Genomic DNA, 15696 nt, shown 5'->3' with positions numbered 1-15696 from the left:
ACTTTACACCTCCAGAACATCCTTTTTAAAAATTTGCACCTCCTTGATACTTTCTTTTGTAAGATTTTATTTATTCATGAGAGAAACACAGCGAGGCAGAGACACAGGTAGAGGGAGAAGCAGGCCCTCCACAAGGAGCCTAATGCAGGACTTGATCCTGGACCCCAGGATCATGCCCTGAACTGAAGGCAGACACTCAACCACTGAGCCACCCAGGCATCCCCTTGATACTTGCTTTTTTATGAGATATTGTCATCATTCCTTCCTTATTTAAGCATAGTTTCTATTAGTTCTGGAACTAATATTTACATAGCTTATTTATAATGGCTGCTTTGAAGTCTTTGTTAATTCTGTTATCTGGCCTTTCTCACAGTTTGTTACCTGCCCTCCCCGCCCTTCCCTCGTATGAGTTACACTATCCTAGTTTGTTGCATATCTCATAACTTTTTGTTAAAAACTGGACAGATTAGACTATATATATTGTAAGATCTTTGCAGCCTTGAGCATGCACATCATGACCTGGGGGATAGAGCTTTTAACAGGCCTTTCTCTATTTTCCTGATCTCTTTGTTAAACTATCTGCCTTTGCTGGTGTCAAACTCAGATGTTAGTTCCATGTCAGTGGATTGGGTTTTTTGTTGTTGTTTTTGATGATGTCCTAGAGCTTAAATTGCTCTGTAGTCTGATCCGATTAGATTCAGGCCTTTTTGCAGAGGTAGTTTTTGAGTCCAGTCTTTGAGGCTTGTTATGACTACAGGAAGGCTCTTCTTTCCCCTTACCCTATATTCTTTAGTAAATTACCTAGCCTAAAAATAATTTAGCTTTTTAATTTGGTGGAGCTACCCCTTTTAATTTTTTACCACTTAATTTTTCATTGTCCTTGGGAGCTCCCTTAGTCCTGAATCTCCCCCATACTCTGTCAGATAAAATCAGTTCCTTTGGTAAGAGCTTCAGACCTCTCTGTTCTCATTACTTCCTCTCCCCTGGAGGGGATAAAAATTCTATGCTGCTACTCTTAGCTACGGTTGGTAGGGGCCATGATCTGCTTCTCCAGGGTTAATGTGCTTGCTTTATGATCAGAACTCAATGGAGATGGTAGCTTCTAGTCTTCTTGGCTTGCCTCCCCAGGGCATGGAAACGTCACCCCATGAGCACCTAGGAAAAGGGTGATCAGAGTCCTGGTACTCTTGGCCTGCTGCACCTGAGGTAACTCCTCCACCCTGAGTAGAAGCTGGGTGGAGGGAGTCCTGACATTTTGGCTGCACTTGCCTACAGATTAGCCTTTGAAACACAAATCTAAGGGGCTATGGGAAATACTGGCTGCCTCTTCTTCCTTGGGAGATACCACAAGACTTGAGTGGGTACTTGAGGAGTGAACATTGTCTTCTTGGCCATATCCACTCAGAATGGAATTTCTGTCGCGCTCGGCTTTGTGTGTGTGTGTGGAGAGGGGGGGCGGCAGTGACGGGCAGTGGTGATGGTAGTGGTTTAGGGCAAGAATAAGTTGTGGCATAAATACCACAGGCTCTTAAAATTCTTTTAGAGGTTTAAATTTTCTTGAATGTTTCATTTGCTGTATGACCTTAAGATAATATGCAGAGATCTTAAATGGTTCTTAAAAAAATTTTTTTTTCTAACCAATCATGGTAATTAGGGTGAACATGCAGCCATTCCAGAAGCCATTTGTCTATTGTTAATATCATATAGTTTGTCTCACCAAAAATAGTTTAAAAGAAAGGACATTTATTCATATCCCTTAGGATATTTTAAAAATGAAAATTTGATCATCTCAAAACCCCAAATACTATGAATTTAGAAAAGAATATAAATTCTTAATAGATTTGAGTTTAAAAAATATTTTATCATTCAGAAAAAATTCTCAATAGAATAAAACAACATCCAAGGTAAAAAAGATATCAAGACATGAAATTTTAAGAGCAAACTTTTCCATTATTTTAAGTACAATAATTATAACTGCTTTTTTGCTTGTTTGTAAAACACTGTTTGCCTTTCGATATTTTTTTTCACATCAAGGATTGTATTTTAGTACACAATATATAAAATCATAATGCTCAGAAACACCAGTTACCATCATAAGAGCAATGCTGTTTACTCACTGGTCATCTGATTCACATGGTTGCCAATATCAGGAAGAGTAATAATCAAGCAGATTTGTAAATCAGCTCTTTTTTCCTTTAAATGCTATTTATGGATGGCTGTCTTTAAAAAATTCTGGAACATTAAACAGCAGTTTTCATTTTACAGATCATATGCACTTTTATTATTTTATGTTGCTTACTACTGACTTTATAAAAGCCATAAGTGTTGGATATGTATGTATATTTTTTAATAACTAAAGATGATCAGAGAATATTAATTGAACCAAAAAAATCCATATCAAGTGAAACTTTCATTTGCCTTCATCATTACTTTCACACTTCTAAGAAAGGGATTACACAAATTATAGTTAGAAAAGAAAGATCTCATGTGCTTGGACTTCCAAGTAAAAAGTTTTGCTAATAATTTTACACTGTTTACTGCAATAACAGAATTATTTTTAGTTCACATAACAGGTATACAATTACTAAACATTTAAATTATTTTACAAAATTTTAAAACGTCTTTAACTCAGAATTTGATGGTTCAAACTATGAAGCAGTCCAAAGTGAAGATTATATTTCCACTATAACCAAGTATTAAAAAGAATGGCAACTAATTCTATCCTAAACCAGAAACCCATTTTAAAGAATCTCAGAAGAATAACTGCTTAAATGTAAACGGTAAACGACTTGTCATGGATATTTTACAAACATATTTCTGCAGGGTTTGGAAGTTATGCTAGTGTTCAATCATTTGTAAGTCCCTTCTAGTTCTAAAATTCTATGATTTTATACGCTTTCCTAACAGTTCTATTAAGAAAGTTACTTATCATTATTGCCAGATTACATCATCACACATAGATGGAAATTTTAGTATGTTACTGTATGTGCTTAAAATAAATGTAATTTTTCAGAATATGCTGCAGTTCACATAAATCTCCCCATCACATTTGTTCCAGATTGAATTTCAACATGCTTGAACAGAACCTATTTCCTTTACGTGGCAATGAAATAAACAATACAGTAGACAAAATAAATTTTTAAAACATTCACCAAATGTTACAGCTCATATTCAGAAATAACCACCTGTACCTCAAACTCCCCATGTTAAACTATGACAATTTATTTAAATGCAAACAGCTGGTATACATGCTGCTTGCTCAGTTCTTTCCAAATAGGGATTTATGTTTGTTAGGAAAAGAAACTCCAGGTTAAATCATAATGTTAAGATGCTAAGTAATTGGGATTGCCACTTTCACAATTCAATGTTGGATTCTTAGTTTTGGGGACACATACACACACTACTTCATGGGTTTCCAAAACAGTGATGAGATCCATGAATAACTAGAAAACATCCTCTGATTCATTAGAGTTAGTTCTATATGCATTAGATCACCTAACTTCAAGTAATCTTCTCATTATAATTTTCTATTTTTGAAATACTGGTTCATAAAAAATCAAGGTATCATCCACTGGCAGCATAGCAGTAAATTACACTGAAAACCACATGTACAAAAGACACTTTTGAATGTCATTGTTTCATATTTTTAATACTGCCTTAGAAGACCTGTTCTTCGACTACCTCAGTGTATTCTGAAATGTAAAATAATAGGAATAATTATTCTAAATCTAAGTAGATAATTCCTAAGGCAGTATTTGTTTACTCAGAACATATTTTCATTTCAAATATATAACTAAAACTTCTCACGTCAGAACACAACTCATAGTTTGAACAGAAACTTCAGTGTTTAAATCTCAACATTCAATAACAAACACTACATATTAGGTTGCTTTGGAATACAAATCACTCGGTTAAATAAATGGGATATAATTTCTAACTTGTGTTAAAAGTGAAGAAATCCTTTTTTATGTGAAGATGTGACCAAAATCAATTGGTCATATTACAGTAGAAATCAAACTCTACTGACACAACACATTTGTTAGAGATTTGTATACAGATATAACAACAGTTGGGAACTAGATGCTCCTTAAGCTTGGGGGTAATGAAAGAAAAAGGCATACTATGGATCAGGCCCCCATTTTTATTACTTGTTTAATAACAATGCCTACTTTATTGAAGAATGTCTCTTCCACTGGAAATACACTTCTAGTTTAATAATGTTAGTGGGGAAAAAAGGCAGACCCACTTTTAAAGAATGATTCATCCTTATTTACCTACATTGACTAGGTATAGAATGACTCTTCATTTTCTGTTCTGAAGATAACCAATTTATTTTTTGAAGTATTGACTTGTCAACTTATTTTTGATAAGTGATTAAGAAAGATAAATCTTCTGACTTTACAAATAAGAATATGTGAATAAGAATATATATATTTTCTGAGAAGTTACATCTCGTGATCTGACCTATACTTCTGACTTACAATGTAACTAAATTCTTTTAATAACCTGCATTAATTTTAAATTTTAAACTTAAATTGTCCTTGTTATACTGTTCACATTCACTTTATTTCTCATTTTTACACTTCTATAAATACCCAAAAAACAAAACTCAATTTGAAACCAACTTATATTGGAGTTCTGAGGTTAGTCTTTAACTTTTAAGATATTTTGTTAAAATGTAAAAACCCTGAAATTAGAAACAAAAATTTTACAATTTTACAGTATATATCTAATTTATTTAAAAAAATATTCTGAATTGTTTTTATACAAGTAATCAAGTGTTATTTTTTCAAATGAAACTCCTTTATAGGCTAGAAGAGGATGTGTGGTGTTGCCCCATTAAAAGCCAATACAAATATCTTTTTTTTTTATGCTGGCACTTCAACTATTTCAAAATAGTCATTCGGCAAAATCACATAACCTCTCTCTGATATGTCGTCCTTCTCTTTCTGGAAGTGAACAACCTCCTTTAATTTTTCAAGCTGTCGTTCTTGTCTTCTGCATCTCTGCTGTGCAGTCTTGAGCTTCTTTCGGAGTTTTTCAACTTGTTGTTCTAGCTGATGAATCCTTTTTCTCTGGTGCATTGTATCCTCCACAGTATAGTTGTGGTCACAGAAAACTGAGAGATTATCAGGGGTCTGAAGAGGAGGCATTAGTAATCCAATAGCAGCATCAACCTGGGAAATGGGAGGTGTTAAAGGAGGTGGGGGAAGCTGTTCTTGTGGCTCCAGAAGATCTTCCTTCTACAACAATAATGCAAAGTAGGTTCAAGTTTAGTAACTACAAATAACAATTTAAAAGAACCCCTGAGGAATTTAAGAATGACATTTTTATAAGTTGGACAACCTAGAAGAAATGGTTAAATTTTCAGAAACACACACTCTTCCAAAACAGGAAGAAATAGAAAGTATAAATAAACCAATCACTAGTAATGAAATTGAAAAGGTAATCAAAAAAGTCCAGGACCAGATGGTGATTCTATCAAACACTTAAAGAGTTAATACCTATTCTCCTCAAAATATTCTAAAAGACAGAGGAGAAAGGAAAGCTTCCAAATACATTCTGTTAGGTGAACATTACCCTAATACCAAAAACAAAGACACTATAAGAAAACTACAGGCCAAAATCCCTGATGAACAAAGATGCAAAAATCCTCAACAAAAATACAAGCATATTTGACAATACATTAAACACTAAACAATACACTAAAAGGATCATTCACCACTATCAGGTGGGATTTATTCCAGGGATGCAAGGATGGTTCAATATTCATAAATCAATATGAAACACTACATTAACAAAGGGTAAAAATCACATGATCATCTCAATAAATGCAGAAAAAGCATTTGACAAAATTCAACATCCTTTCATGACAAAGTCTCAAAAAAGCTGGCTTAGAGGGAAAATACCTCAAAATAATAAAGGCCATATATGAAAAACCCACTGGTAACATTACACTCAGTAGTGAAAACTGAGAGTTTTCCCTCTAAGATCAGAAGCAAGACAAGATGTCCGCTTTTGCTATTTTCATTCAACATAGTACTGTAAGTCCGAGCCATAGCAGTCAGACAAGAAAAAGAAATAAAAGGCATCCAAATTGGTAAGGAATAAGTAAAACTATCACTATTTGCAGATGACATGATACTATACAAAGAAAATGCTAAAGACTGCAACAAAAAACTATTAGAGGTAATAAGTAAAGTTGCAGGATACAAAATTAATATATGGAAATCAGTTGTGTTTCTATACACTAATTATGAAGTAGCAGGAAGAGAAATTAAGAAAATAATTCCATTTATAATAACACCAAAAAGAATGAAAAACCTAGGAATAAATTTAACTGAGGTGAAAGACCTATGCTCTAAAAACTACAGAACACTGATGAAACAAATTGGAGATGACACAAATAAATGGAAAGATATATCATTTTTATGGACTGGAAGAATTAACATTGTTAAAATGTCCATACTACCCAAAGCAATTTATAGGCTCAATGCAATCCCTATGAAAATACCAACAACATTTTTCACAGAACTAGAATAATGTTAAAATTTTGTACAGAACCCACAAAAGACTCCAAACAGCCAAAGCACACTTGAGAAACAACAAAGTGGGAGGTATCATAATCCCAATTTTCAAGATATACTACAAAGCTGTAGTAATCAAAAGTGGCACAAAAACAAGACACATAGGTCCATGGAATAGAACGGAAAGCCCTGAAATAAACCCATGCTTATATGGTTAATTAATTAATCTACAACAGAAGAAATAAGAATATCTATTAGGTAAAAGACAGACTCTTCAATAAATGGTGCTGGAGGAACTGTACAGTTACATGAAAACAAAAAAAAGAAACTGGACTTTTTTACACCATACACAAAACTAAACTTAAAATGGATTAAAAACTTAAATGGGAGGGACGCCAGGGTAGCTCAGCAGTTGAGCATCTGCCTTTGGCTCAGGGCGAGATCCTGGGATCAAGTCCTACATCAGGCTCCTCGCATGGAGCCTGCCTCTCTCTCTCTCTCTCTCTCTCTCTCTCTCTCTCTCTCTCTCGCTATGTCTCTCATGAATAAATGAAATCTTAAAACAAAAACAAAAACAAAAACAAAAAAACAAAAACTTAACTGGGAGACCTGAGACCATAAATATGCTAAAAGAAAACATAGTAATTTCTCTGACATCAGCCTTAGAGACATTCTTCTAGATGTGTCTTCTCAAGCAAGGAAAACAAAAGCAAAATAAACAATTGGGACTATACCAAAACAAAAAGCTTTTGCACCGTGCAGGAAACCATCAACAAAATTATAATACAACTTGGTGCTGGGGTGCCTGGGTGGCTTAGTCAGATAAGTGCCCCACTTTTGATTGGCTCAGGTCATGATCTCAAGGCTATGAGAGAGGGGCCACGTGGGGGGCTCTGTGCTCAGCAGGGGGTGTGCTTGAGATACTCTCTCCTCCTCTGACCTTCCCCCCAGTGCTCCCTCAAAATAGACAAATCTTTTAAAAAATAAAATAAAAATAACGTGCAATCTATTGAATGCAAAAAGATATCTGCAAACACTATATCTGTTAAGGAGTTAATAACCAAAATATATACAGAACTTAGATAACACAACACCAAAGAAATATAAAATCCAATTAAAAAATGGGCAGAGGACATGAACAGATATTTTTTCCAAAGACATACTCATGGCCAACAGACACATGAAAAGATACTCAATATTACCAAATCAGGGAAATGAAAATCAAAACCACAATGAGTTATCACTTTAGATCTGAGTGACTAGTATCAAAAAGACAAGAAATTACAAGTGTTGGCAAGGATATGTGCTGTTGGTGAGAGTGCAAACTGGTGCAGTGACTGTGGAAACAAGTATGGAGATTTCTCAAAAACTTAAAAATAGAATTACCATATGATTCATAATTCTATTATTACTGGGTATTTACCTAAAGAAAATGAAAACACTAATTTGAAATATGTACCCCTATGTTTACTGCAGCATTATTTACAATAGCCCAGATATGAAAGCAAACCAAGTGTCCATTAATAGATGAATGGATAGAGATGTTCTGTGTGTGCATGTTGGGGGGGGGGGAGGATATACACATATATCTATACATGCACATACATATATACACACACATTAGAATATTACTCAGTTATAAAAAAGAATATTACTCAGTTATAAAAAAGAATGAGATCTTGCCATTTTTCAACAACATGCATGGACCTAGAGAGAATTATGCTAAGTGAAAAAAGTCAGAGCAAGACAAATACCATGTGATTCCACTTATATGTGAACTCTAAAACACAAAACAAATGAAAAAACAAACAAGTAGAAACAGACCCATAAATACAGAGCACAAAGTGATAGTTGCCTGAGGGGAGGGGATGTGGGGATGGGAAAAATGAGTGGAACGTATAGGCTTCCAGTTATGTGTTCAAGTCACAAGGATGACAGATATAGCATAGGGAAGATGGTCAGTGGTATTCTAATAGCTTTGTGTGGTGACAGATGGCAGCTACAGTGTGGTGAGCACAGCATAATATGTAGATTTGTCTAATTAGTATGTTGTACATCTAAACTAATGTAACATCATCATGTGTCAATTACACTTTGATTTAAAAAAAAGACTTTTTTTGTTAATCTTTGAGATAGAAACATTTTAAAACAAAAAAAAATTAAGTTTTAATTATACTTTTTCACCTGAAGTAGAAACGGGATGCAAAAAAGAGAGAATGATAAGATTTTATTAAATACGAAACACTTAAACTGAGGGGGAAATACTTTGGAACTGAAAAAGAAAACCCAAAACTTATCAACATACACGTAAGTAGTACAGAGTGACCTTAAAGTAACTTACAAAGCTAGACTGACTTTCTTAGTGTGCGTATATTTAACTTTAATAAACTACACTTTGTAGTTTTAAAAAGTACATCATTGGGGATCCCTGGGTGGCGCAGTAGTTTAGCACCTGCCTTTGGCCCAGGGCACGATCCTGGAGACCCGGGATTGAATCCCACATCGGGCTCCCGGTGCATGGAGCCTGCTTCTCCCTCTGCTTGTGTCTCTGCCTCTCTCTCTCTCTCTCTCTCTCTCTCTCTCTCTCTCTCTCTGTGACTATCATAAATTTAAAAAAAAAATAAAATAAAATAATAAATAAATAAAAATAAAAAGTACATCATTGTTAACAGTGAGTTATCTACCAATGATGGCTTCTAGGTAACACTTATTTTCTTTACATTACTTTCAATTTGCCACAATAAAAACATGAATTTTATAAATAGAAAATCCATTATATTAAAACACACATTACCTTGTCATGTGGCTCAGTACAGAGAAATATTGTGGGTACAGCATTCTCTTTCAGCAACTTGTTATTGCACTCCCTCTTAAAGCAGTCCGGAGTAAAGTGTTCCGAACAGATACTGCTATATTTGGTGGGTTTAAAGTTTTTCCTTCGGACAGCTGCCTCCCATTTTTTGCAAAGACTGGGTCGAGTAAGAGGGAACCTAAGAAGAAGAGATAATTCAGTTCTCTGACCTTATTTTAAAAGAAAAAAAAAACAACACATCTAAACTTTCATGTTTAGGAAAGAACCATTTTATATTGTTGTTTACAAGCTAACGGACATTTGATTAAAACACTAGCTCTGCAATTTTTTTTTTTTTGACGGTTTTTAGTTGTGCCTTTATTCACCTGAGTTAAGAATGTTTTAAAGATCCTATAAATAAAATGACCAACTACTAGGGTGTGATATAAGTCAACCTTCTCAGCATGGAATTTTTTTTAAGCCGTATTTGTGGGTGTTCTATGTGATGCATCACTGAATTCTACTTCTGAAACCAATATTGCACTGTATGTTAACTAACTAGAATTTAAATTAAAATTTTTTTAAAAATAAAAAGCAGTATTTGTTATAGGAATCTTTTGATCACAGGGTGGTTACGAGAATGTCAGAAACAATGATGCAAACAATATAAACAAGACAGGCTGATTAAAAATTTACAAAATGTAAAAACATACATATTGAAGGTCAGCCATGCAGACAGATGCATGCAATGGGAAGAGGAGATGATGGGAAGCTGGAAGTGGAAGTCAAGGGACATGTGCAGTACTATCACTGGTCTCCCTCCATTACTTTCAAATAAATGAAGAACTTATTTTCACTAACTTTCACTAAGTGATACAGGTATTGCACACACATCTAAATATACAAGGGTAGGGCAGCCCGGGTGGCTCAGTGGTTTAGCGCCACCTTCTGCCCAGGGCCTGATCCTGGAGACTTGGGATCAAGTCCCACGTCAGGCTTCCTGCATGGAGCCTGCTTCTCCATCTGCCTGTGTCTCTGCCTCTCTCTCTCCTCTCTGTGTATTCTCAGAAATAAATAAAAATCTTTTTAAAAAAATAAATATACAAGGGTAATCATATAGCTTCTCTGTCTCATTTATTAATGTTTAACTTTTTATGTCAAAGATACTAAGAGTTTGAAGTAAAATATATACTATAGGGTAAATCTGTACTGATTTTTTTTAATCAATGAAAATAAAATTATATGTTTATATCTAGATACTGCAGAAAAAGAAGGTTCTAGTTCTCTTAGGATCAATCTGACAAATATGAATTAATCTAATTATAGTCAAATCATAATGATAAATTTAAACTTTCATGTATTCATTTATTTATATATGTTTGGAATTGAAAGGGGGTGGTTAAGTTTCATGACTTGGATGTCCAAGTCTCTCCTCAGGTTTGGGAAGTTCTTATTTGTTTTTTAATTTTTAAGTTTTTATTTACTGGGGCGCCTGGGTGGCTCAGTGGTTGAGCCTCTATCTGCCTTCAGCTCAGGTTGTGATCGCGGGGTCCTTGGGATCTAGTCCTGCATTGGGCTCCCTGCAGGGAGACTCCTTACCCCTCTGCCTATAGGTCTCTGCCTCTCATGAATAGATAAATTAAAATTTTTTAAATTTATTTTTATTTATTTTTTAAATTATTTTTATTTTTTAAAAAGATGTTAATTTATTTATTCACGAGACACACACAGAGACAGAGGCAGAGACACAGGCAGAGGGAGAAGCAGGCTCCATGTGGGGAGCCCAACGTGGGACTTGATCCCAGGTCTCCAAATCACGCCCCAGACTGAAGGTGGCACTAAACCACTGAGCCACCCGGGCTGTCCAATTTTTTTAATTTAAAAAATAAAAGTTTTAATTTATTTTAGTCTTCTGATTTGTTTTTAACTCCAGCATAAGAATATTATTGATCTTATTTTACCTCGAAATCAACTGGAATATGTCCATCTGGCCCAGAAAAGTGGGCTTAGAAAGGGTTTATATTTATTGTGATTTTACTTTTCCAAGTCAAGTATCTAGTGAAATGGGGAAACTGGAAAGCCAAAGGATGCTTCAACTCCATGTTCTAGCTTCTCTTCTACATAAGGTATGCCAGAGCTGGACTCTGCTATCATGAAGAACTAACCAATCTTTGGGACAGTTCTTTTCTTTGCCCAGAACAGCTGCTGCCACTGGGCCACCATGTAGAAAGTGGTAGAAGATCTCTGCTGGAAATGGCCTCCAGAAATACAACAGATGGTAGCCATCACCAGTAAAATTCAGCCCCTTGGGCCTCCTGTCTTACACACTACAATGATCAGGCTGTTCATGATGGAGTTCTGTGAGGATAATTCCCATCTATTCCCAAAAAATTGTTCTTTATAGGTAAGAATGAGAGGATCAGCTCTTCCTTTGACCCCATCATTTGACAGCCAGCAGAAACTATTTCTGATGTGTGAACGCCATCCTTAGTTTCTAGTACCAATGAAGGGTTTTCCACATTTTTAAATTCTCTGATTAGAAACGGAGTTGTGCAGAGCTGGCTATAATGTAACAGTGTCACCGTCTTCTGATCTATTCCTACACTTTCAAAGAACTAGAAGTCAATTCATCAGCTTTCAGAAATTCCAACAAATAAAAGAAGTAATCTCAGGATATACTGAAGTAGATCCTGGAGTGTTAGGTGCTCTCAGTTGTCCTGCAGGGGGAGGGCAGGATGGGGATGGTGGTGGTGGTCCATCAATCAACACTCAGATCTGCGTGGTAAGGCACTCATTTCCCTGGGTCCCTCTTATACTAAGCATAAAATGCACCCACATCCCCTGTTACACACGACCCCACCAAAAAAAAAAAGGACGGAATACTTAAATTTTGCTTTTGTAATTATTTACTTACGAATAATGCCTATAATTTGCCATCGGTTTGGTAATAATAATTTAAATAATAATCATATTTATAATAATTTAAAGTCTGTAAACACTTTATTTGGCGGAATGAAAATGCCATCGAGTCCCACTTTGCAGACATCCGATGATCACGAGGTCGTTTCTCCCACAGGCCTCTCTAGCCGCCAAAGCCATCACGGCCCCGGGACCTGTGGGGCAGATTCCCAGCTCAGGGCTTCCTCGGGGGCGTGTCAGCTGTGCGGACCTGGGACCCCATCACTGTGCGCAACCGAGGTCCTGGCCGTCCCAGAGGCTCCCTCCGACGCCCAGAGGTCCCCCGGGGTGGGCCCCTAGGCACTGAGTGCACACGTCCTCCCCAAAGCCTGAGCTGCTGTGAAGCTGGCCTCCCAGGCACGCCAAGGCTGGGAGAAGAGCGGCTCCGCCACGTTCACAGCCTCTGTCTCGGCTCCGTACTGACTCAGGAGGCGCTACTACGCCCTCGCTGCCCTCTTACCCCAGAGCAGAGGCTCCGCGGGGCCCACGGACGCCGCTCCCGGGGCGCCGACACGCCCACGGCAGGCGGCGGACGAACCCCGAGCGTGGATTCCGACTCTCGAGCGCAAGAAACGGCCATGGCAGCCACGCGCAGCCGGAGGCGGCAGCACGAGAGCTCCGACCCAGGCGGGCACACCCGCCGCCCGGCGGACGGGGGACGGGGGACGGGGGACTAGGACCGCTAGGAGGACCGGCCTGCCCCGGCCCCTCGTCGAGGCTCACGCGTACACGCGCCGGCCCCGCCCCGCCTCGCCCCGCCCCGCCCCACTTATCAGGGGGCTCGCGCGCACACGCGCTGGCCCCGCCCCTGTCCCACCCCGCCCCTCATCCGGGCTCGCGCGCACGCGAGCTGGCCCCGCCCCCGAGCCTAACCGGCCGCTCGCCCCCAGCCCGAGCTGGGCCAGCCCCGCGAGACGCGCGGGGTACTTACTTGTGGAAAGAAACGGGCTTATCCTTATCGTACCGGTTCTTGCAGCCGTAGGCGGAACAGGACTGCACCATCCTTCCGGCCTCCACTCACTTCACTTCTGCCGCTCCCGCAAGCAGGAGAAGCGGCTATCGATGTCGCTGCGCTGCGCTTTGACACCCTCGCTCCTTCTGTAGCTTTGGTCAACAGTTTCTGTGATGATAAGCTCCCCCGCGTTGACTACTGTGCCCGTTTTGTTGTTTGCATTAGCAGAAGGACCACAGCCATCGCCCGTCTCCCATCTCCAAGATGGCGGAGGCAGCTTCAACCTCACCTCTCGCGAGGAGTTTGTCCCACTGTCTGATGAGCCCCCGAGGTCAGAGGTAACGTTCCTTGGGAAGCAGGCCATTGGCTAGGGCCAGGCGCTGCGGTAGTGGGTGGGGCCTCCGAGCTTCCGGAAGGGAGAGAGGAAGTGTTTTGGGAGTAGCGGAGAGGCGAGGGGAGGGGACGGAACCGTGAGCGCAGGGCTAGACTCCGCCACCTGCTTGGCCCCGTGTGTTAGTTTATCTGGGACGATGTGGGGTGGAGAGCAGCGGGGTCTTTGGGTGTGGTGGCGTAGAGGAGGGCAGGTATGAAGGTGAGGCCTTTGGGTAGCTCTTCCCGTTTCAAAGGGCAGCCACAGATGCAATATGATCTGTGAAACTCTGTGGATCCTTGCCCACATCGCCAGGCTTCCTCCCATTCATTACCTGCCCTTCAGGTATCACAAGGCTCTGAGCGCAGGCGCCAGAACTGTGGCGGTGCGCGCGGACACGCTCGCTCCTGCCGGATGCCGTAGCGGTAGTGCTCCGCAGGTGCCGGGTGGGATCGCGAGCTGCGCGGGTGGGTCCCCCCGCGGGTGGGTCCCCCCGCTTGCCTCCTGCGGCGTGCCCTCCCTTCTGCAGGTCGGGGCCTGCGAGTCTGCAGCGCAGGCTGGTGACGAATTCCACGGCTCTATTTACTCTTTCTGCCTACCCCCCCCTCAGTCCTCATGGTTCCCCAGGGTTCCATCCTCTGCCCTCCTCCTCCTAAACACCCTGCTGCTTGAGTTCAATAAAACGCTCTGATTTCCTAATGGTTTTCTATTTCTTATGTAAATTTTTCTGCCTTCGATTATCCTCTGTGAATTATGTGTTCAGTTGCTTAAACCGGAAACCTTAGATTTCTTTCCCACTCTCTACATCTGTTTGATGACCAGGATAAGTTTATAAAGTAAGTAAATACTTCTTAAATCCATCCCTCTCCTCGTTGTTCTTGCTCAGGCCCTCTCGCGTTCTCTTAACCATGCAACAGCCTCTGACCGTCCGAGGTCTCGTTTTGCCTCTCCAGTCTATCCTCCACAGAAGGTAACTGTCATACACCTGTTCACATCTTCAAAAGCTGCCTCCTCTACTGGATAGTGCCATAAAGCCCTTGAGGACCGGCCACCTCTACCTTTTCACTGTATTCTCCATCCACTTGTCTTTAACTCTTTCCTACCAACATGTTTTACACAGGGCAGGCATTCTCCTGGCTTCCATAAATAGCCTGTTTGCCCTTAGGCTGAAATGCCTTTCACTGACCTGTCCACCTTCAAGATGTGGCTCAGGTGTTATGTTTTCTAGCATGCTTTCTTTATCCTGTTTTTCTTAAGCCTCTCAACTTAGGCACCTCTCTTGTTCCAACGAAAGCTTTGCGTTTAACCTCTCTGTATATGAACCATACGTTATTGTATGGTTGTCCCACTTCATGGACTGAGGCCCTGTTGAGGAGGACTTTGTCTTAGCCTTGTAACCCCAGCAGGTTGCAGTGTCTGGCATTAAGTATCTAGAAAATGTTTGTTAAATCAACCGGGCCCAGAAAACTTGAGGAACTTCAGAGCCATATCCTTTCACCAAATACTAAAATAATAGTTTATTAGCATTTCCAGGGATAGACAGAAATTTCTTCTGTGGTTTTCTGTGCATGCAATAAGGATGAGAATGTGATAGGGATGCCTGGATGGCTCAGCAGTTAAGCTCTGCTTTCGTCTCAGGGCATGATCCTGGAGTTCAGAGATCCATCAAGCTTCCTGAGGGGAGCCTGCATCTCTCTCTGCCTATGTCTCTGCCTCTCTCTCTCTAATAAACAAATAAATAAAATCTTTTAAAAAAAAGTGTGATAGCTGCTTGTCAACTGAAAAGTATATTTTAACTAAGAGTTCACTGAAATTGACTCATCAGCTGATTCAGCAGATATTTACTCAACATTTGCTATGTTCTATGCACAGTTCTAGGGACTTGAGATACATAAATGAACAAGACAAAGATTTCTGCCTTCACAGAGATAATAGTCTAGTGGAGGTTGGAGGGGGCAAAGAACATAAAACCGTATGACCATGTTAAAAGGTGAAAGGGGCTATGTGGGGGGTGAGGAGGTTGCAATTTTAAATACAAAGGATAGGACAGGCTTAGTTGAGACTACTGAGCCAAAATTTGGAATGGGTAAGAGTTAGC

The 15696-nt window shown here is 39.5% G+C and overlaps 1 protein-coding gene across 1 annotated transcript; it reads right to left on the bottom strand.

Annotated features, from left to right (window-relative positions):
- Positions 1-1723: 1723 nt before the first annotated feature.
- THAP1 (THAP domain containing 1) lies at positions 1724-15350 on the bottom strand. The gene is made up of 3 exons (XM_025993684.2): positions 13208-15350; positions 9322-9517; positions 1724-5243 (listed from the first exon to the last, which is right to left on the bottom strand). Exons 1-3 carry the CDS (start codon positions 13276-13278, stop codon positions 4869-4871), a joined length of 642 nt encoding a protein of 213 aa, XP_025849469.1. The 5' UTR covers positions 13279-15350; the 3' UTR covers positions 1724-4868.
- Between the last annotated feature and the right edge of the window lie 346 nt (positions 15351-15696).

This window comes from Vulpes vulpes, chromosome 7 (assembly GCF_048418805.1).
Source record: "Vulpes vulpes isolate BD-2025 chromosome 7, VulVul3, whole genome shotgun sequence".
In the NCBI taxonomy this organism is placed as follows: Eukaryota; Metazoa; Chordata; class Mammalia; order Carnivora; family Canidae; genus Vulpes; species Vulpes vulpes.
This window is presented reverse-complemented; position numbering and strand designations above follow the sequence as displayed.